General features: G+C 55.2%; 7 protein-coding genes across 7 annotated transcripts; 5 read left to right on the forward strand and 2 right to left on the reverse strand.

Moving 5' to 3' along the window:
- Positions 1 to 31: 31 nt before the first annotated feature.
- PG994_005267 (uncharacterized protein) lies at positions 32 to 845 on the reverse strand (the record flags this gene model as incomplete). Its single annotated transcript, XM_066856676.1, has 3 exons — positions 32 to 350; positions 428 to 713; positions 797 to 845. The coding sequence occupies 3 exons, from the start codon at positions 843 to 845 to the stop codon at positions 32 to 34; spliced, it is 654 nt and encodes a 217-aa protein (XP_066718843.1).
- A 2,607-nt stretch (positions 846 to 3,452) lies between these two features.
- Positions 3,453 to 4,235, forward strand: PG994_005268 (uncharacterized protein; the record flags this gene model as incomplete). The annotated part of the gene is made up of 2 exons (XM_066856677.1): positions 3,453 to 3,830; positions 3,894 to 4,235. The coding sequence occupies 2 exons, from the start codon at positions 3,453 to 3,455 to the stop codon at positions 4,233 to 4,235; spliced, it is 720 nt and encodes a 239-aa protein (XP_066718844.1).
- Positions 4,236 to 5,436: 1,201 nt separating this feature from the next.
- On the forward strand, positions 5,437 to 6,222 carry PG994_005269 (uncharacterized protein; the record flags this gene model as incomplete). Its single annotated transcript, XM_066856678.1, has 2 exons — positions 5,437 to 6,084; positions 6,157 to 6,222. The coding sequence occupies 2 exons, from the start codon at positions 5,437 to 5,439 to the stop codon at positions 6,220 to 6,222; spliced, it is 714 nt and encodes a 237-aa protein (XP_066718845.1).
- A 543-nt stretch (positions 6,223 to 6,765) lies between these two features.
- PG994_005270 (Peroxisomal membrane protein) lies at positions 6,766 to 7,995 on the reverse strand (the record flags this gene model as incomplete). The annotated part of the gene is made up of 1 exon (XM_066856679.1): positions 6,766 to 7,995. One exon carries the CDS (start codon positions 7,993 to 7,995, stop codon positions 6,766 to 6,768), a length of 1,230 nt encoding a protein of 409 aa, XP_066718846.1.
- A 4,926-nt stretch (positions 7,996 to 12,921) lies between these two features.
- Positions 12,922 to 14,316, forward strand: PG994_005271 (uncharacterized protein; the record flags this gene model as incomplete). Its single annotated transcript, XM_066856680.1, has 3 exons — positions 12,922 to 13,259; positions 13,339 to 13,702; positions 13,834 to 14,316. The coding sequence occupies 3 exons, from the start codon at positions 12,922 to 12,924 to the stop codon at positions 14,314 to 14,316; spliced, it is 1,185 nt and encodes a 394-aa protein (XP_066718847.1).
- Positions 14,317 to 15,850: 1,534 nt separating this feature from the next.
- On the forward strand, positions 15,851 to 17,321 carry PG994_005272 (uncharacterized protein; the record flags this gene model as incomplete). Its single annotated transcript, XM_066856681.1, has 5 exons — positions 15,851 to 16,058; positions 16,194 to 16,323; positions 16,382 to 16,649; positions 16,726 to 17,018; positions 17,069 to 17,321. 5 exons carry the CDS (start codon positions 15,851 to 15,853, stop codon positions 17,319 to 17,321), a joined length of 1,152 nt encoding a protein of 383 aa, XP_066718848.1.
- Positions 17,322 to 18,628: 1,307 nt separating this feature from the next.
- Positions 18,629 to 19,945, forward strand: PG994_005273 (glycoside hydrolase family 10 protein; the record flags this gene model as incomplete). Its single annotated transcript, XM_066856682.1, has 4 exons — positions 18,629 to 18,701; positions 18,759 to 18,822; positions 18,874 to 19,136; positions 19,191 to 19,945. 4 exons carry the CDS (start codon positions 18,629 to 18,631, stop codon positions 19,943 to 19,945), a joined length of 1,155 nt encoding a protein of 384 aa, XP_066718849.1.
- Positions 19,946 to 20,409: the final 464 nt, after the last annotated feature.

Raw genomic sequence — 20,409 nt, forward strand, 5'->3', positions numbered from 1 at the left:
GTTCGACCCAATAACCCCAGCCCACCTCACCTCAAGCATTCTTCTGCACCAGCTCGGCAAAGTTGGCGTTGGCAGCGGACCCGAAGTCGACGGTCCAGGAGGCGGTGACGTCGTGGACGCTGATGGCCGAGCCGCTCGACGACGGGTTGCTGGGCTTGGAGCGCGAGTAGGCGAACGCGACGCGGTTCTCGCCCGTCGGGTTGAGCGTGACGTTGCGGTTCCCCGAGCCCGTGAAAGCGGTGCAGCCCGTGCACTTGGCGGTGTACTGCCAGTACGTGCTGTTGACGTGGGTGCCCTTCTTGAGCAGCGTGTACGAGGCGCCGTTGTAGATGGAGGGGGCTTGGTGAGCGCTTAGTATCCCACGCGTGTTTCTGTCAGCCAGTCCATGTGCGAGGGCAGGGAAGAAGAAGAGATGATCAAAACTCACGTGGCGTAGCGCGATGAGACGGTGGCCGAGTTGCCGTTCTGCCAGGCCACCGTCAAGGGGTTGTAGGTCATGTAGCCGCCCCAGGCGAGCCCGGTCCAGCCCACGTCCACCGGGGCGGCGACCTGGACGACGGCGTCATACGGGGTGCCCGCGGCCACGTTGCTGGGCGTCGCGATGCGGTACGTGATGTACTTGCCGATGACGTACTGCGCGTTGAACTGGGCAAAGGTGAAGCCTGTTTCGGGGTCTTTGTACGCAACAGAGTCGGCAGCATGGACTGGCGATACTGAGAGAGGGGAACACCATGTTAGAGAAAGTGTAGCAGTAGAGAGACAGGATTATTGCGCGCGGGGGGGGGGGCCTTCCTACCTATCGCCAACAGCGTTGCGGTGCATGCAGCGCCCAGGTTGAAATACATCTTAGGCCCGTGGGTGTGATGCGGATTGGGAGAGATGATAGATTGAGAAGATGCGACTTGGAGCCGACAGGGCCCAATTGAAACCGTCTCTTATGAGAGAAGTGAAGACTTGGAGACTTAAAGTACTGCCAATAGAAGTTTAGTAATCACCCTGCATGTATTGACTGAATCGTGAGTGTGCCCGGTCCAAGGTTTGGCTGCGAGAAGCCTGACGCAGTCACACCATGCTTTATCTACTCACTTTCTGCAGATGCAAGGCGTGATCTCGATTGCCGGTTGGGTTTCAAAACAAGCTCCGGTCATTGGCTTGGACGGGAAACTCCTGAGAACGTGGGATAGATGAATTTTCATAAGACGAGTTGCATGCTCCATGCATACCTAGGCGCTCTATTTGAGGCAACTGCTCTCCAACCTGTTGATGATCGAGGCGGATCTTGGGGGAAACCTCTGGATTCGTGGACCGGTATTTCCGCTTCAGGAACCCAGGTCGCTTGCGCTCGTGGAATCACCGCGTCACATTCTTGAATAGAACTGCTTCCGATCGTCGTGATGGGCAGTGTGCGGGATGTCAAGCGGCCGAGGCACGGGCATTTAGCCGTTGGATGCTTGGGGGGGGGGGTTGTGATAGGAGGGCTAAATGTGACAGGCATAGTCAACAAATTAATATATGCAATCAGAACCAAATTTTGACAGAAGAGCCAAGGCTGAGTGGCAAGGCATGGTCCGGCTGCCAAGCAACCAATAAATGTCCCATTAAGGGGCCAATGGTCAATTGAAGATACTAAAAATAGAAACTTGATGCGCGCCTATCATTAGTCAATAAGACGCCGTCGGAAATATCTGCATTCATTCCAGAGGCCTATATCTCCTGTCAAGAACCATACATACTTTGAAGAGCAACCTGAAACCACGAAAATGGGCAAGTGTGGGGTTTGTGGTGGTCCAGTCCATCGGAGGCCATTCCCAAATTGCAAGGCATATCGAGATATGTAAGAGGTAGGTGTCATCGTCAGAGGCAACCACAATCCAGTCTGGCCAGACTTGCGTCAGGGTATACACCACGAGATGAGAGTAAAAGGAAGGCCAAAATTTATAGGCTTGCAGGTACAGCACCTGGTCTACCAAGTAGTGTCAACCGTGGATCTGACACGTATTTTGAGATCTCGCCGGGATTGGATATAGCAAGGTCTCTTTGCCCATTCTGTTGCCAGGGAGCATCTGTGTCAATCCGCAGGCCGTAATCCAAGTATGTCGGGATCTGGTCTCTACCAAATGTATCGCAACGCTACTGCGTGACTTGTTGGATGGCTTGGTGCACAAGCAAAAGTCGTGATACCATTAGGCGACTCGGTATGGAGATGCAAGAGTGATTTATGCATGAAAGGCTGCTCTAACAGAGATAGAGAACTCCATAACGTCCATCACGACTAACCACCAAGTGCCAACTATTCAAGCATCACGCCACGGGCCGTGGGATATCAGCAAACATTAGTGGCATGCGGATGGATTTGAATTCGAATACTCATGACTGACATGATAAACCTGGGCTGAGCTTCGACACAAAAAGTTGAGTCAATAAGGGGTCTGCGAGTCACTCAACGGCCATTGTCCACGTTTTCATAATGGTTTTCTTTGCTTTGAACGTGCAGGATGTGTTTTAGTAGTGTTTGACTAGGCATGACTCCCACAACAGTCAAAGCCTTTGATATAAAAGCCAATTGGACCGGAGCCAAGCCGAGTGCACCATATAAACCTCATTAGCATCAATCCTGGAGTCAAGGGTGAGAAGAGCAATCCATGGATTCCGTCGACACATCTCTCTACCACTGGCAAGGCTGCCGGGGACGACCATTGGCACCACCGCCCGGATTTGATGGACCACCATACTTCAGCCAAGAAGAGGGGTTTGGGGTGCAAGCAAGAAACACGTTCACTTTGGTTAAATTTTTCACAGCTGAAACAGATGGTGAGATGCCAAACACAGGGAGAACACTTTTATTGGCTATAACGCCGATCCGGGCCTTGCTCCGGTCACGATCCCGCTCCGGCCGGGGCTGGTTTGGAGCTAATTAGTTCAAAGCCAGTCCAAATCTAGCAATTCTAGGCAACGACATAACAATCAGAGAGAAAAGCATCACGTCTCGGGACTCGCTTTATTCTTACTGGGTGCGTGTCCTTTGGATGGCCATCAGATTGACTTGGGTAGACGCCTTATTGTTGGCAAGGATGAAGTTGCATCAGTATTAGGGATAATGGGCTGTGTCGAGAAACATTCAGTGTCAGGCACCGGTGCATTTTGAAAGCTATGTAGAGAGAACAACAAAAGCTATCCCACCTACCTTACCCAGGCGCAATTCGTTGACCACAAGCCCGTCGTGACCGTCGTCCCAACCTTCGAGGCAAAGCCACGCCCCTGTCTCGTCACTGAACTGTAAACAGGACAAACCACAAGTCAATACGCAACATCAGACTATTCGTACCTCTGAAACCCGGTGTTTCAAGATACGCCTGACCACTCAACGCCCTCTGCACTCCTCATTGACCCATCCAATCGAACACGCAGCCAGCCAGGAAGCCTTGACATATCAGAAGATTGGAACCAACACAATGTCGTATTACGGGCATATAACTGAGCCTGGCGATGGCGAATCTCGTAGCAAGAAGAGCACCACGATCCGCGCCGTTAAGAACGTGTGGTACAAGCGGGCTCTCGCCCACGTGCGCCACTACAAGCGCTTTTATATCACATTCTCCGTCATCCTTGCTGTCGCTATTGCTGTCACAGCAGTCGTCCCTCCTCTAGTTCTTCGCCAGCATGGCCAGAGCAGCAGCAGCAACGCCCCCGGCTCTACAACCTTGCTTCCCATCGAAGCAACCTCTATCCTCACAGCCAGCACCTCGCAGTCGACTATTGCTGGCGCCGCCACTCACACCATCGCTACCCCCGCGGCCACCACGGCCCCCATGACGTCAAGCACTACCAAGGTATGATTCAAACTCGCCCCCAATGCCCGTTTGGCTCGCTCAGACCCTGAATAACACTTAAAGCAGGCACCAACCCCCTCCGTGACGTGCGCGGCGGGTGGCTTCACCGCCAACGCCAGCTTCGTCGGAGTCTACGACGCGGCGGTCACCCCGACCCAGTTCTCGATCGTCGGTGCCCACAGCGCGGGCGACTGCTGCCGCCGGTGCTTCTTTGGCTTGCGGCAACCCCGCCGCTGCAACGGCTGGGGTTGGATCAATTCCATGTGCAGCATCGTCTACGACTACCCCGGCGTGGGCGCTGATGATACATGCCCGAAGGGCCACCCGCTGGTTCAGATCAGCAGCGGTGATGGAGGGGCGGATGACTTTGCTGGACGAGGACCTTGTGCGTTGGCCGATAGTTAAAGAAGAAAAGGGGAGAACAGGGGGTGTTTTCAAGCAGTTGCAAATTCAGGTTAGGAATAAAACTTTTGATCAGGATATCAGAATAATGAGAAAAACATTTCTTGCAGTAATCGCTCTTCGCGAGGTTCCGAGAAATGGACAGGTATCGACTTAGCCGCTATCATTCCGCAGCCGCACAAGTACGGCTATCATTTGTCGTATATGTTCGGAGACGGACCCGAATCGGCGGATCTTGATCTACATGTTTCCGCCGTTTGAGCCAGGAGCACTTGAAAGGCATTTTCTGAGGCTCAGAGGGGCAGTACTGGCCAGAATCCCGTCAAAGTGGGACCCTCGGCATGCATTGTACTGTGGTAACGAGGGAAGGTGGTAGACAGGGCAGCAACATATTAGAGAGCCGCTTACGAGGATTGGGTCGGCTCGGCGTTGTCCTCCACGATTTCCTGATCAGGCAGGTGGGTATGGAGGATTTATCCAAATAGCCTGGACTATACGATGGTAAGCTAACTTTGAGCACGACGGACCGTGGAGTGCCGCTCCTTTCAATGTAACACAGTCATGCTCGCAACCCCAGACCACAGACACTATCGACCACATCTGTTCCGTGGGGAAACTAGCAGTAACAACACCGAAAAGACGCTGTAGCTTCCCATCCAATGAGCTCGTACCACCTGACCAAAGTCTCATCTATAGGCCTGCGAGTCTTGTCCATTTCTGGCCGTTGTTTCATACACGCTTCTTCCTATGTAGCCGGCAGTCCCGACCCAAGCAAGTTCCTTGGACCAGTCAATGGGCTCATCAAGACGATACGTGACCAAAGGGGGGAATGGTCAATCTAACTGTTGCCAGTAATAGATGGCATTCAACTGATTGCTCAAGCAGATCACTGCGACGCGGAAACAACATATGTGTGAAAATCTATTAATTGGCCAGCTTGGGTTGGAGCGTATGAGGACCGTTAATCAATAGCCGTAGTCGATGGGATGTGCCGTCCTCACATCACTGAAACTAAGATATGAAGGAGCACTCGATATATATACTCAAGTACCCTATCTCTAGTAAGGTATAAGTAAGAACCAGCGCCACTGATCACCGATCGCCAAGCTTTTCCTCACCAGTCTCGAGATCTATACATTGCCATCAAACAAAAAACGAAGACACCTCGATTTACCATTCCTACAGCCAGCCTAATTCACCCAAGATGCAGTTGATGCTGCCTCTCCTGCTCGCGGCCCCCGCGCTGGTCGCCGCCCACGGCGCCGTCACGAGCTACATCATCGGCGGCAAGACGTACGCCGGCTACGAGGGCTTCTCGCCGCAGCCCAACGCGCAGATTATCCAGCGGCAGTGGCCCGACTATAACCCCATCATGACGGTGACGGACCGCCGCATGACATGCAACGGCGGCACCTCGGCGCCCCTGTCGGCCAGCATCGCGGCGGGCGAGAACATCACGGCCGTCTGGAAGCAGTGGACGCACCAGCAGGGGCCTGTCATGGTGTGGATGTACGCGTGCCCGGGCAGCTCGTTCCAGGGCTGCGACGGCCAGGGCAAAGGCTGGTTCAAGATCGACCAGATGGGCCTGTACGGCACCAGCCTCAACAGCAACGACTGGGGCACGGGCGTCGTCTACAAGACCCTGAAGTGGTCCAGCAAGATCCCCGCCGCCCTCAAGCCCGGCAAGTACCTCATCCGCCACGAGCTGCTGGCCCTCCACCAGGCCAACACGCCGCAGTTCTACCCTGAGTGTGCCCAGCTCGACGTCACGGGCTCCGGGTCTGCGACCCCCAGCGGCTCGTTCCTGGCGTCCATTCCGGCGTACGCCTCGCAGAGCGACCCGGGTATCATGGTAAGTGACGGTCGGAGCTGGCCAGTTAGGGGATAGTGTTGGACTGGAGCTAACATGTTGCCAAACACACAGGTCGACATCTACCAAGGAAAAGCCACGACCTACAAGTGTCCTGGCCCGGATGTTTGGACTGGCTAGACTGGCCAGCGGGTCATAGCCCGCGACAAAGTGACAGTTTAGAGGTATCAGAGAATGAGAAATGGATATGGCAACAGAGACAGTTGAGAGATGCTGGCGACTTTAGGTTACGAATAGGTGATTGCTTAACAGCTTCCATCATCGTCGCAATTAATACGTGCTGTGACATTTGATCTTGTACCCAAAGCTTCATTTACCTTGCTTGCCTACTCAACCAAGATGAAGTCACCAACCCCCTGCTTGCAGTCATAGATAACACTTGTCTTAAACCGCATCCGTTGCTCTGTTTTGCTTTACTTGCCGACATTGAGTCGATTCAGATCACTCACTGCTTGAGAACCTAGGCAGTTCTATGGGAATACGTCTTGTTCACATTAATTAGGTATCGCTAGGTGAAGATTAGGAAAATTACATGTGGCATGATCTGTTATACAGCAGCTAGAGGGACCGCCAGCACAGTCTAGTCCCCTTTCCGCCACCCTCTCTTCTCGTGGCGCTTGCTTTGCCTCTCCATCTCTCGACTCTCGACTCTTTCCCTCTCCTCTAACCACTGGTACTGAAGTAGTAGTTCTCCCACAAGTACTCGTAGTCCTCGAGGATGCCGCCGACGATGCTGGGCACGCGCTTCTTGACGCCGCCGACGAAGCCCTTGACGAGGTGTTCGTAGGCAGGGCCGCGCATGGCCCACCACCCCATGGCCCAGCCGCGCTTGGCCCACTCCTCGCGCTCGAGGGCCGTGGCGCGGAACCCGCGGCGGTCGCGCAGCTGGCGCGCGGCATATTCGAGGCTCAGACCAATAAGCCAGGGCGTCCACGACCGCTTGTCCTTGTGCCGGGCCAGCGCGACGGCGTAGATGAGAGGCGCCAGGATGTGCAGGATCTCGGCGGCCCGGGCGGACCCCTGCAGGGTGTTGAGCAGCTTGGTGGCGGGCTTGATGTCGTCGGCCGTCAGGACGCGGCCCAGTAGGTAGGAGCTGATGTCGCCGGGGCTCGGGAGGCTGGGCAGGCTGCTGCCCGTGCGCGGCATGGTCCACTCGGTCTCGCGGCCGGCCTTCTTATCCTTGTCGGCGGTGCCGTTCATCTCGCGCAGCATGCTCGCCTCTTCCACATCGTCCTCCTCCCCCATCAGCTCTTTGAGCGCGCTGTCGTCGCTGCCGGTCGCGGGGGTGTCGGGGATGGGCTCACGCTCGGGCAGGACGGGGGTGACGAGGGGGCGCGACCGGGTGATGCGCAGCAGCAGCAGGCGGCAGAGGGCCTTCAGGGCCTCGAGGATCACGACGACGCGCCACCGCACCTTGTCGCCGCGGCGCTTGGCGGCCATCTCCCACAGCAGCTCGGTGTACTGCACTACCTGCAGCAGCAGGGCGATGCGGCGGTAGAAGGTGCTCCGGGCGGTCCAGAAGCGGGTGTAGCGGGCGTGGGGGCTGGGGATGCGTGGGGCGAGTCCCGGGATCTGGGAGAGGGCGCGTAGCAGGACGGTGTCATGGTAGAGAGCCAGCAGCTGGACGCCCGAGTGCAGGGTTTCGGAGGCGATCTCGGCGTCGCGGAAGCGGCCGGGGATGATGTAGGTCAGGGAGCGCAGGGCGCTTTCGATGTGGGAGACTTGGTGGTTGTTCTTGGTGATGAAGTCGCTGTACATGTGCAGGAAGCGCGGCGGCAGCGAGAGGACGGCGTGGATGGGGTTCTTGGACTTGGGAGTCGGTTTGCTGTTCGAAGCGGGCGCTCGTGAGGCATTGTTGCTGCTATTACGCAGGGGATCGGCCGGCGTGGCCATGATTGTGGGTTACGAATGGATGGCCAGTTGTAGATGCAGCATCTTTTCCGACGCCGCCAAAAGAAAAGAAAGGAAAGGAAAAGCTGCGGCGTCACGCGCGCAATGCTCTATGGTGTCGAGTCGAACAGTGTGCGATATGCTGTGGTTGTTCTTGGTCGTATCATGTCATGTCGCGTCGCGTCGCATTTGCGTGAGTCGGTCGGTGGTAATGGTCAATCAATCAATCAGTCAACCAGTCGGTCTGGGTGTGGTCAAGTCGGTGACGATGATGCGCTGCTGGTGGTTTGGGCGCAGTGGACTTTCGCTTTCGCAGCGCTGGCAGGCCCGAAGTTCAGCCCTGTCCCGACACACCGACCAACTGCCTCGGCATCTTTTTACTGGCGGCGCTTGGGCCAGTCTGCCAGCTAGAAGTGACACTACACCTGTCCAAAGCCCTGACCTAACTTGCGCAAGCGTCATCGCAACTGGCGAGCATCTAGTTTCATATAAACATTCTCTGTGGGCATATGTGCAATGATAAATCATTCTGGAATATGCAGTATTTGGAAAACGCACTTGATGGTGGTACTTTGCGAGTCGAGCCCGGGAAATCCCTGTGCTGGGGCGTCTGGGCATCTTGCATCAATTGTACTGACACCAGCTTGCAGAGTCAATGCAGACAGCCAGAGGACGCTAAACCACCACTAGCAGACACCCCTGGAGAAATGACATCGCCGCCTCTGAGCTCTCTCCTCTCTCTCTCCTCTCTTCCTTCCAGTGTCCGCCAAGAAGAACGACTCGCTCTGGTCATCTGATGGCCGTATCTCTTACCCCACTGATATCAGGAGCCAGGTCCCCTTGATAAATACAGCGCTCGCCGGGCGCACTATCCATCCTTTCCAATCATCTGTCCGGTCGTCTAGCTCATGTCCAACCGGGCGCCACTGGTCGTGACTTGGGGCAAGCCTACTTGCATCTTTAACTCTATCACCAAGTATGGCCGTTCGACCGCCATCCCCTGCGTGGAGTCCAAGGACACCGCAGCATTGCTGACCACCACGCTCGAGGTTCTGTTTTGTTCATGGGCTCAGCCAGGCACGGCTTCTCCAAGCTGGATTGGTTGTCCGCCGACGGGGTACAGAGGCTGCGCTGCAGGGTGAAACTGCCCAGTCTTCAGGCCACCCGACCGTGCTCACACTGGGTACAGTAGGATAGAGTATGAGTAGAGGACAATCTCGAAGACGAGCTGTGATTACTTCGGATCATGGGCTGCGCCAATCTCAACACGGGCTTCTTTTTGCTGTCGCATGTGTCTGCACATGCCCATGCCATTGGAGAGCAAATGGAGGGGTCGTCTGCTGTCGCGCAGCTTCGCGGGTGATGCCGTCGGCGGTCCTCACTACAACCTAACTACAGTATCATGTACTCTGCTCTCTTCTACCTCTTATCGTGAACTCATTTGGCTAATCGGCTTTTGACCCAGGTCTTCTAAGCTACGCTACCCTACTGGGGCAACAAGTCTATGCTGATCAAGGGCTGGCGGTGAAGGAATCTCTGTTATCATTCAAGACATACACCCATTCATGATTCAGGATTCAGGGAGAGCAGATAAGCCCAGCTGGCCTGCTGAGGGGAGGCCTTACCAGTGGTAGACTCGCGTGCGACCAGGAGATGTCGCTGCGACCCTCGCCTTGGCCTGTCCAGACTAGTTGCATGACCAATAAGGTGTTGCCTTGCTGTCGACGGTGACTTGTTGTTCGTACAGTAGCAGAAACAAAAAGCAGAAGAAGCAGGAGCAGCTGCGGGTAGGCTACCTATCAGCTGGCGCCTGCTATGGCGGCCATCCATGGCAAGCCAATGCGGCCATCGCTGGCCTTTCGTTTGCATTGTTGATTCTTCCCTCCTCGTGGGTGGCAATGTGACCGCTGCCCTGTGTGTCTATCGCCGCCTGCGTGTCTTATCACCGACAGCACAGTCTCCGTCTCTCTCTCTCCTCCCTCGGCCCCCGAGTGCTCGTCTTACAGTTCGACATATACCGTTACAGTGCATTGTTGAGGATGTCAGCATCTACCGAAGACCAGGGTTTGTGCGTGCTGTATACCCGCCACAATCTCCGAGCCTGCCACGTCAGCTTGGCTTTGGAGCGGCAAGCTGCCCTCCCCCCCGTTTCTATCGCCTACCTCGTTTCATGGACAGGGCTTCGCTGTGAGGTTCCTACAACTCGTCACGATGCCTCTACGCCAATGTTGCATATCCATATTTGATAAGAAGCAGGATCCTCTACGCGTGCTAGTCTCGTCGCTCCCAGAGCGCCGAGTCGGGTCGGATCCATCTCTTATCCCAGGACGCCATGGTCTCGACTCGTGTCGCTGCATGCTGCACTATCCGTCACCTCCGGGTGGATGGGTATCGGTCCGTCCCAGCCTTGGAGGACATGTGGTGCATGGAGAAGGTGCCTTTTCATCCAATATTGCCTGGGCCATGCTGCTCTGTCACGGCGCTGCATCTCAGGGATCGTCGCATCGCCCGGATGCCAAGGGGTCTAGATACCCGAGGCAGTAGAATCACGAGCAGCACCAGTAGGAGGCGCCCGAGGGCCACCTGACCCTGCAGAGAGCAGAAGCAACGAACCTGCAGCGCCTGCATGCGAGTTATGTCGGTTTGTCGTCGCTCAGCAGAAGTGACGTGTGGATTGGACCAGAGGTGCATCATCGGTATAGTATCTGATAGGCTCGCATTGCCCGACTGGGAAAGAATAAACTTTACCCCAGCCCGCCGGTCTGCTAGCGCTTGCCCGGAGCAGCACTACTACACGGCGCCAGACCCAAAGAGGGGCTGACAGGCGCCTCGGGCTCCATCCAGATACGTTCGTGTGTGGTATGCGGCTGGGGGTACACGGCCTGGACTGGGAGAGCGCGGAACACAATCTCCAACAAGACAATAAATGAATTGTGCAACCAGCCTTCTCATTCGAGGAACGAGGTGAATAGATGGGAGGAGGGTGGGTGCAAATTACGTACGTCGGTCTGTCTGGGTATGCGTGAGGTTGCATGGTGTGTAGTATCATGCATCTCGCCATCGATTCCTTGGTTGGGTATGGGTCCTAATGTCAGCAATTCAGGTAGGAAAGAAGGCAAGGTACCTGATCTGAGGGTCTAGGGGTGCGGCCCAGGCTGGGCCAGCTCTGTGACCTGTCTGTGCCGGAGATAACCATTGAAGGATGGGGTTTATCTCGTGTTTTACCCCAACATGTGATAGCTTCTCGGGTTACGCTGGCCCCGTCCTGCCTTTATCTCCGTTATCGGTGTGCCCAGACCTTGCGATTCCTCCCTTCCCGCCCCTGGCCCAGCAGCCAACTGCCGCCGTCTATAGCCACCGAACTGGGCGCCCCATTTCGCCCATGGGTCATAGGACGATCTGGTGCTATCAAACAGTGAATTCACTCATGTAATAACAAGCTCATGGCCGCATCGACGTCTCGGAACTGGAACTCGCACACACGCAGTCAGCATCATGATGGCGAAGCGGAGATTGTAGGCATGCCGCATTAATTACCTACCACGAAGTTTGGGGACCGGACATGAATGATGTTAGGCTCGAACCCTGGATCTCCCGCTCCGTCCACCGTCCAAGTGCAGCAAATCCCGAAGCAGCAGCACTGGTGGCAAACCGTGTATACCTGCTGCTTGCCCCCCTAGGTTCCTAGTTTTCTAGTTTCAATCTATTGGCCTAGTACCGTAACAGACGAGGGTCTAGCTGGCTGCTAGAAGTCTTGAAGTCAAAGTCATGCAAGGGAAAACCCCCCAATGATTCACTGAGATAGGCCCCATTACCGCTGGATTTGTCGTGCCTATCTCTCTTCTCCAGCTGGGCCCCCACATTTGATCATCAGCTTTCCCGGGACGGATGGATAGCTCCGTTCGCCAGCATCACTGACGAGAGAGATTACTTCTCTTTGATGCTATTTTTTGTCTTGACCTGTGGAATAAGGCACTGCTGCATGAAGTTTGCTCCCTTTTCTGGCCCTGCTCCTCCCCAGCCAAGCTGAGGTGTCATCCCGGAGCTGCACTTGGGATGCCGCTTTAATATCCGCTTGCCAGATCCCGTCCGGTAACGCTCCTGCGCCCCTCCACACCTCGACCTACATTGGGGAGCCGCCTGATAGCTCTCGAACACGGGGATGGAGTCAGCTCTTGTTTTCTCCTACCACCAGCAAAGCAAAAGGCTCCTCCCACCATGGCTATTGCGAGCAATAGACTCCGCGTGTTTGTTCTTGCTGGCTCGCCGCCTCGAGCAGCAAACGGCCAAGGCTTCCCAACTGGTCCGATTAATCTTGTTAACTTGGTCCGCCCTGCAGTGCTGCTTTTACCCCGTCACCATGCCTGAACCTGACACATCCCATCGTCGCTTTTGTTCCTCCACCCCTCGCTTAGTCCTACACACTCTACCATGGCGGTTCTGCTGCTTCCTCTCTGAGAGGGGATGCCGACTTCCATCTGCTGCAGTTATCGCTCCCGATGGCTGGTCATCGACGATTTAGTTTATCGTCACGAAACCAAAGTCCCCAGCACCAACGCGGGGCGCCACGAAAGAACTAACCTGGGGGGCCACATGCGAACACCTAACTCGCGGGTCATGATAGATAAGGCCTAGACGCGTCCGTGGTAAGGTTCACGGCAAGGATAAAAGGGTCATCGAGGGTAAGGTTTATGACACCTTGTTGATCTCAGTTCCTCCTCATCCTCACACCACCACCAAACATCGTCAGGTCGTCTTCTAATCTCTATATTTATATATATCCAAACGCATCTTCGTCGTCGCCATCCTGCTTGCTGCTTCTCTCTTCCTCCCTATCAGAGCCTTTGCCGGTATCTTGAGTCCTCCACACACACACGTATCAGATATACCACCTTAATATAAGACCATTTAACCCAAACATAAACCATCATGGCGGCCGCAGACATCATGCCCTTTGCCGTCGACCCCAAGCCCAGCTGGAAGCCCATCATCGTAGAAACGGAGCAGCCCGCCAGCTTGGGTCAGGATGAGTTCAACCCCAGTAAGCACCTGGGCTACAAGGAGCCCCCCAAGGTGTACAGCATGAAGGATTTGGGTTTGCCCGAGAACACGGGCATCTCCCCCGGTGGCGGTGTCGGAACCCTTCCCCTCTTCACCAAGGAGGCCATCATGAGGATGAGGAAGGAGGTCCTCTGTCCCGAGGTCCTGCAAAACTGCAAGTACTCGAGCAACCTGGCCCAGTGCCAGCTTCGGGGTTTTGCCAACAAGTAAGTTGCTTCTGTCTGCTGATTTCACAACCAGCCATCCCACGGAAAAGAAATTTGACGCTAACCCAACACAACACAGATACGCGCCCTTTGTATACGACGCCTGGAAGAGCCCGGAGACACTGGCCATCATCTCCAAAATCGCCGGCATCGACCTGGTGACGGAGATGGACCTGGAGATTGCGCACATCAACATCTCGGTCAAGTCGGAGCAGGAGCGCAAGGAGGAGCTCGAGGCATTCGAGGACCGCGCCCAGTATGAGGCCGACGAGGGCATCGCCGGCTGCCCCTGGGAGGACAACAAGCCCATCGTCGACTGGCACACCGACGCCTACCCCTTTGTGTGCGTGACCATGCTGAGCGACTGCACCACCATGATTGGAGGCGAGACAGCGCTCCGGACTGGCACGGGAGAGATTATGAAGGTTCGCGGGCCTCAGATGGTAAGTTTGTTCTCACTTGAACCCTCTGTTGCTTCTGCGCTATCTTGAAGCAAAAAGAATCCAGAAAGCACATTGAGCCTGGCAATGTTCCACACACAAAACAAGAAACATATCACTAACCGCTCAAACAGGGCTGCGCAGTGGTCCTCCAAGGTCGCTACATCGAACACCAGGCGCTGCGCGCACTGGGCACAGCGGAACGCATCAGCATGGTGACGTCGTTCCGCCCGCGCAACCCGCTGGAGAAGGACGACACGGTGCTGACGACGGTGCGGCCCATCTCAAACCTGCCGGAGCTGTACAACCAGTTCTGCGAGTACCGGCTCGAGATGCTGGAGGAGCGGGTCCGCGGCCAGCTGCGCCTCCTGCGCGAGGCCAACGGGCACCAGCGCCACATCGCCACGGTCAAGCTCAAGGCCTTCCTGGCCGAGCAGGAGCGCTTCCTCGCCCACATGAACCGCGAGATGGTCGACGACAGCATGGTCGTCTTCGGGGACATTGACGACTCCCACCTCCTGACCCCGCCCGCGCCCCAAGGAGAAAGAAAACAAGTCCGACGTCGACGAGGATGGAGGGCGGCTCCCGCAGCAGGCGGAGAAGCGTGCCGGTTTTGAGTGAATTGAACTGAAAATCGCACGAATGATCTCGCCTCTTTGCTTTGGGTTTTGTTTTTGCTGCTTCCTCTGGATGTCTATTTAGCGTGTCGGTCCTTTTTTTACGATAGCTGAATGCTCTTCATGTGAGCAAAATTGTTTGCGCAAGGTGGTTTATGGGATTTAGTTTCAAATCAGCAACACTTACGACTTTGTATTCGTGGGCCAAGATCGCATGTGACTTTGATTGTGGATATCAATGCATTGTAACCCATCCTCTTGGGCCGTCTCCTTTGCAGGAACTGCTACGCGACTGTGGGTGAAGAACGGTACGACACCCTCATGGTCTTCTCAGTTTGTACTTATCCTCTGTTGTGTTCTCTTGTCATCCCGAAGTCGAATAGATAGCCCGTCATGGGGGTCTACTTAGTGCGTGATATGTCTAGGACTAATTTGGTGTAGCCGCCCGTCGTATACCACATCCATAATTGCCCGTCATATAGCTTGGCGATATATTGTTAGCGGGTTTCAGTAGCCTCCCAACGCATCAAATCGAGCCTTGGGATTAAGCATACAATATGGCAGTGCCAAACTGAGTTCTCGAGATCAAGGGCCAGCCTTTGGGAGCCTTACTGTGGCCAGCCATATTCGGCCATAAGGAATGGGCAAGTGGGATCCAGAGGACGCTCGACTCAAACTGCTGTATTGGATCCATCCGTCACGTTCATCAGCCAAGTTGTTGCCGGTGGTCCAAGTGGGCCTCAGTATACATTCTCGAACCAACGAAAGGGCTTGGCACGGACAAGTGCCAGTAGAAGGTTCTGGTAATCCTGGCAAGCCGACGCTGTATGAACCCGGCAAGCTATCGCGTGAAGATAAGCCTGAAGAGTCAGAGCTAGAGACAGACAGGGTCGACATGGACATATCATTTTTCCTCGTGGCTGGCCCCCTGATGGCTGATATTGAGCGATGGGAGGGTGGGATATCAATGAGGGCACTGTATAGCATTCTATCGTCACAAAGTACAGATAGTCCACGCATAAGATCCAAATATATTTTGGTCCTACCCAGTGTGTTTCGCTACCTGTTGTTGCAAGGTGTTTCTGGGCAAGTCAAAGAGGGAGTACCTGTCGTCGTGGCGTAGTAATGACAACAGGGTGCCAAAAATATGGCACTTCACTTGCCTAGAAGGCCCTCCATTTCGTGTGACAGCCTTCTCAGGCAAACGGTATGCTGCAAGGAGCCGTTGCCAGGCAGAAAGACAGTCGTTCGTTTGCATGGAGGCCTGAGATCTTGACTCTATCTGTTTGCCAGAAGAAGCACCCAAACCCGGATTTCAGCTTTCTTCTTTCTACAAGCAAGTACAGCAGAACGAAACACATCATCTTGACTTCCAGCCAGAAAGAAACTCGACCACCGCGCCGATATCATGAGTCTCCAGCCGATATGTGCCAACCAGCCCTGCGACAAGCCTGGTACGGCTTCATGTGGGAGCTGTCTCATGGTCCTGTATTGCAGCCCCGAGTGCCAGAAAGTGCACTGGCCAAAGCATAAAATGGACTGCAAGTCAGAGCTGCTCAAATCCACGTGGCTGCCCCAATGGGATATCCAGAGACGGGTTCCGGCCTTCATTGGTAACGGGCCCCCTTCGTCTGTCTTCAACTTCGAAGGCAAGTATCGCAACATACCGGCCTGCGATATCCTGAAGCTGCCGAATAATGAAGGAGCGGCCTTCCAGTCCGATCGGGACTTGCTCTTTGCTGGTACGCTATTACACGAAACGTCCTCATGTTGCTGCTCTTGCTTGTCGAGAAGGAACCAATCATCGCCGCTCAGAACGTCGTCCATCTGTGGTACTCCTCTTTCGTCACCCTCACGCTTATGCTTGCCCCTTCGAGGCTCGACTACAGGGAGAGGGCCTACTTCCAAGCGGACCAACCCACACGCTTTGCCGCCCAGAAGTTCCGAGAGCGTGGCATCCTTTTTGCCCCTGGGAGTCTCCACCGAGGCTTTCACGGTGCCTAATCCGTAAGGCGTAGTCTCCCCATGTGCAAAAAATAGTGGATGGACTGATAAGAGTGCGCAGTACGATGTTCACCGGTTCTGGAGGGTGGCATATGATGGATTCGGCCCAACCCAGTAATGGCTGGATGATGTCACGCATTCGGAAGTCAAGATCGCCGGCTGCCACCAACGATGTCTTCGGCCAGCTCTACTACCACATTGTCGACTTGATCAGCGAAGTCCATAAACGGCTGTCGCCCGCCAAAGTCTCGATCCAGATGATGCAGATAGACGCAAACGACCTATCCAGCCACTTCGGCCCCAGCCAGACTCGGCTCGACCGTATTGAGGTATGTTCTCGTCGATCAATCCCTCCGTCTCGAAGGCGGCTGCATTTTAGATCATTAACTAATGAGAAACCCCTAGGCATCCAACATTGTGGACCTTGCCTACTTGAACGCATTGGGAGTTGTTGGCCAACTTGGCCCTCTGCTTAAGGCCCCCAGCGTAAACCCGCATGCGACACTCATTACGCTCTTTATGAACGCAGTACATGATATGTGGTCGCCACACGTCGACTTGAAGGTTTACGAGAACGCCTTAAATCAGGTTCGTGAGTACCTGCCCGTTTCGCTGCCCCGGCATCCTTCCGATGCTGGCCTCATGCGTACAATGTCAGCTGCAGAGATGTTCAAAGACTTCGATGGAATTTTTGACAGGTAAGTGGCCACCAGGTCCGATGCCCTCTACCCCAAAGCTGTTCCATTAGGCAGTGCGCGTATCTTTCTCTGTATCCACTGACCCAAGATGGCGCTCTTAGATACAAGGAGAGATTCGGGTTCGTCCCCGTTCTCTACTCGATGGGCATGGAGATGAAGCGGGAGCATACCATCATCGACAAATGGTTCATGCGGCTGAAGAAACGCCCCGGTGAAGATAGAGCCAAAGAGGAGTTCCAGGACCTTCTGAACGGCCAACATACAGGAAGCGATCGACATGTTGAGTGGCGGCTCCGCAGATAAGTCCAGGGTCGGTTTTGTGCATCAATACCTTGAGTCGCCCAAGGTGAATCGCCTTCATAGAAGAGATGATCCTCATCGTCGATTTCTAGATCTGTCTAGCAATGAGAGCGGGATTGAATGGCGTTCAGCAGGCATAGGTAGCATGAATCACAAGCGTATGAATTGATGATATGTGTTATCCGAGCTACGATGCTGGTTGTCTAATTATCAAACACAATCTCTCCAATAGTCGCTTCGCGTATAACCCTCGGCGCCTCCAATCTGAGTTGTAGCAACTTACGGCGTTCGGGATGAGATCTCAGCAAGGGGCGATAAAACAGTGCCATGACAACCGCCACAGGTGTTGCAAGTATGACATACTACACCGACTTATCTGATCCGTCAACCTCATTGCGGTCACGTGGGCACCAACGCAAGGGTCTGTCATTGCATTCAATCCCCCGAAATTACCTGAAAAGTCGAGCCGGAAGTTGGTGGACTTTACGTCGCCATGCCATGCGAGGCAAATCGTGGCGGCGTGGGGTCTAGACTAAAAGCGGCAGGGATTGCGGAGGAGACGCTACCATTCGGGCATCGTCACTCGTGGCATTTTTCCCTTGTCTGGGGCCGAGGCTAGGCAAAATGCAACACCGTGGGCCGTACCATGGGGCGACTCCCGTGGGTGGAGTTGGTCCGCATCACCACCCAGGACCAGAACCAGGACCAGGCAGTCCTACAGCCTACAGACAGCGCATTGTGGACGGTACAGCCAGTCTCCTTTCATTCCCGAGCGAGACGAGACGGTGCGACAATGATATGACGCCCTAACTAGGCTTCCCTTTTCCGGAAGCTTGGTGCTTTAGTCTACCCCTAACTAATCAGATGACGGGTCCCTGCCACCCCTGCCACCCCTGCCGCACCCGTTAATAGCAAGTCCCAGCAGAGCCCAGGCCGGCTAACCCATTGTGGGCCGGATGTTCGGACGAGATTGAGATGCCAAGCTGCCAAAAGAATCTAGTCTCGGAGCTTTGCATCGTCGCGATAATCTTCCATCCATTAGCACCCCCTGCATCGTGGACCTCGCTGTGCTCCGGACCAGCGCAGTCGAGTCATGTCATCTTATTGGCAGACCACAGGTAGGCGTTTCTGGGGTACTGATGATGTGTTACAAGGGGGCCGCCAATATCATTTGCAGGATGTCCATACATCTTGAGCAACTATATAACCCAGGAGGGAACTCCTAAAGATCGACAACTCTTCTTGCCCGACACGCTCCAGCTCCAGCTTCGACTTGCAGATCACCTCCGTCTTATCCCTAATCATTAATCATGCATACCTCATCTGTCCTACTCGCGCTCGCCCCTGCGGCGGCGCTGGCTCAGGCCCCCATGTACGGCCAGTGTATGTCGCGTCCCCAACCGTCTTACAAGATGCAATACTAACAAAACTCGTTCATAGGCGGCGGTCAAGGATGGACTGGCGCGACGACATGTGCCTCTGGCGCAGTGTGCACAAAGTCCAAGTGAGTATCTCACTTTCAAGCAGACCCGGTTCTTACTAACCATCCTCCCAGCGACTGGTACTCCCAGTGTTTGCCCGGCTCTGGAGGTGGCCAGCCGTCTCAGCCTGACCCCACCACGACTGCAGGCGGCAGCAACCCTGCTCCCACCAGTGGTGGCTCCGGCCTGAACGCCAAGTTCAAGGCCAAGGGCAAGCTCTACTTCGGCACGGAGATGGACAACTACCATCTCAACAACGCGGCCTTGACCAACATCGTCAAGAGCGACTTTGGCCAAATCACCTGCGAGAACAGCATGAAGTGGGATGCCACCGAGCGTGAGTACTAATTGCCTTGTTCAGATCAACTAGACGCTAACAATCCCTTCCCAGCCCAGCGCGGCTCTTTCAACTTCGCCAATGCCGACTCCGTCGTCAACTTCGCCCAGGCCAACGGCAAGCTGATGCGCGGCCACACTCTGTTATGGCACAGCCAGCTGCCCAGCTGGGTCTCGAGCATCAACGACCGCAACACCCTGACGCAGGTGATCCAGAACCACGTGACCACTCTCGTCACGCGCTACAAGGGAAAGATCCTGCAGTGGGACGTGGTCAACGAGATCTTCGCCGAGGACGGTAATCTGAGGGACAGCGTCTTCAGCCGCTTGCTCGGGGAGGACTTTGTCGGCATCGCCTTCAAGGCCGCCCGCGCCGCCGACCCCAACGCTAAGCTCTACATCAACGACTACAACCTCGACATCGCCAACTACGCCAAGCTCACCAACGGCATGGTCGCGCACGTCAACAAGTGGATCAGCCAGGGCATCCCCATCGACGGCATCGGCTCGCAGTCCCACCTGGCCGCGCCCGGCGGCTGGAACCCGGCCTCGGGCGTCCCCGCCGCCCTCAAGGCCCTCGCCGCCTCCCAGGCCAAGGAGGTCGCCATCACCGAGCTCGACATCGCGGGCGCCGCCGCCAACGACTACCTCACCGTCATGAACGCCTGCCTCCAGGTCTCCAAGTGCGTCGGCATCACCGTCTGGGGCGTCTCCGACAAGGACAGCTGGCGCTCCAGCGACAACCCGCTCCTCTTCGACAGCAGCTACAAGCCCAAGCAGGCCTACAACGCCTTGGTCGGCGCCTTGTAGGGGGCAGGGGGCAGGTAGAAGCAAGGACGGGCTGATTGGTCGATCATTTGTATATAGATTCGTTCTGAGCTAGCTGAGTATAGGGCAAGGAAAGTACATATCATGTCTCATTATTACCATGGGACCCCACCAATCCGGTAGCACCACCTATCCGGTAGCGCATACACACCCAACCCCCTTATACTTCCGTATAAGTGAACATAGTTAATAATATAGCTATTATATCCGTATATGCATCGTTCTGTAGGGAATATCATGGTGTTAAAAATGGTAGGTATCGTGATCGGCGTAGATTTAACTTCCCGCGCAGGCCACGTATAGCTGACGTAGGGCGTTCAGTGTGAGGCCTTTTCGCTGGCGGGCGATGCGCTGGATGCCTTGGAGAGCTCCGTTGGCTAGGGTCGGTTGCTTTTCTACGTGGGTTAGGGTTAGGGTTAGGGTTAGGGTTAGGGTTAGGGTTAGGG

This window comes from Apiospora phragmitis (assembly GCF_038363925.1).
Source record: "Apiospora phragmitis strain CBS 135458 chromosome Unknown utg000005l:1.0-4161743.0:1.0-4166827.0, whole genome shotgun sequence".
NCBI lineage: Eukaryota > Fungi > Ascomycota > Sordariomycetes > Amphisphaeriales > Apiosporaceae > Apiospora > Apiospora phragmitis.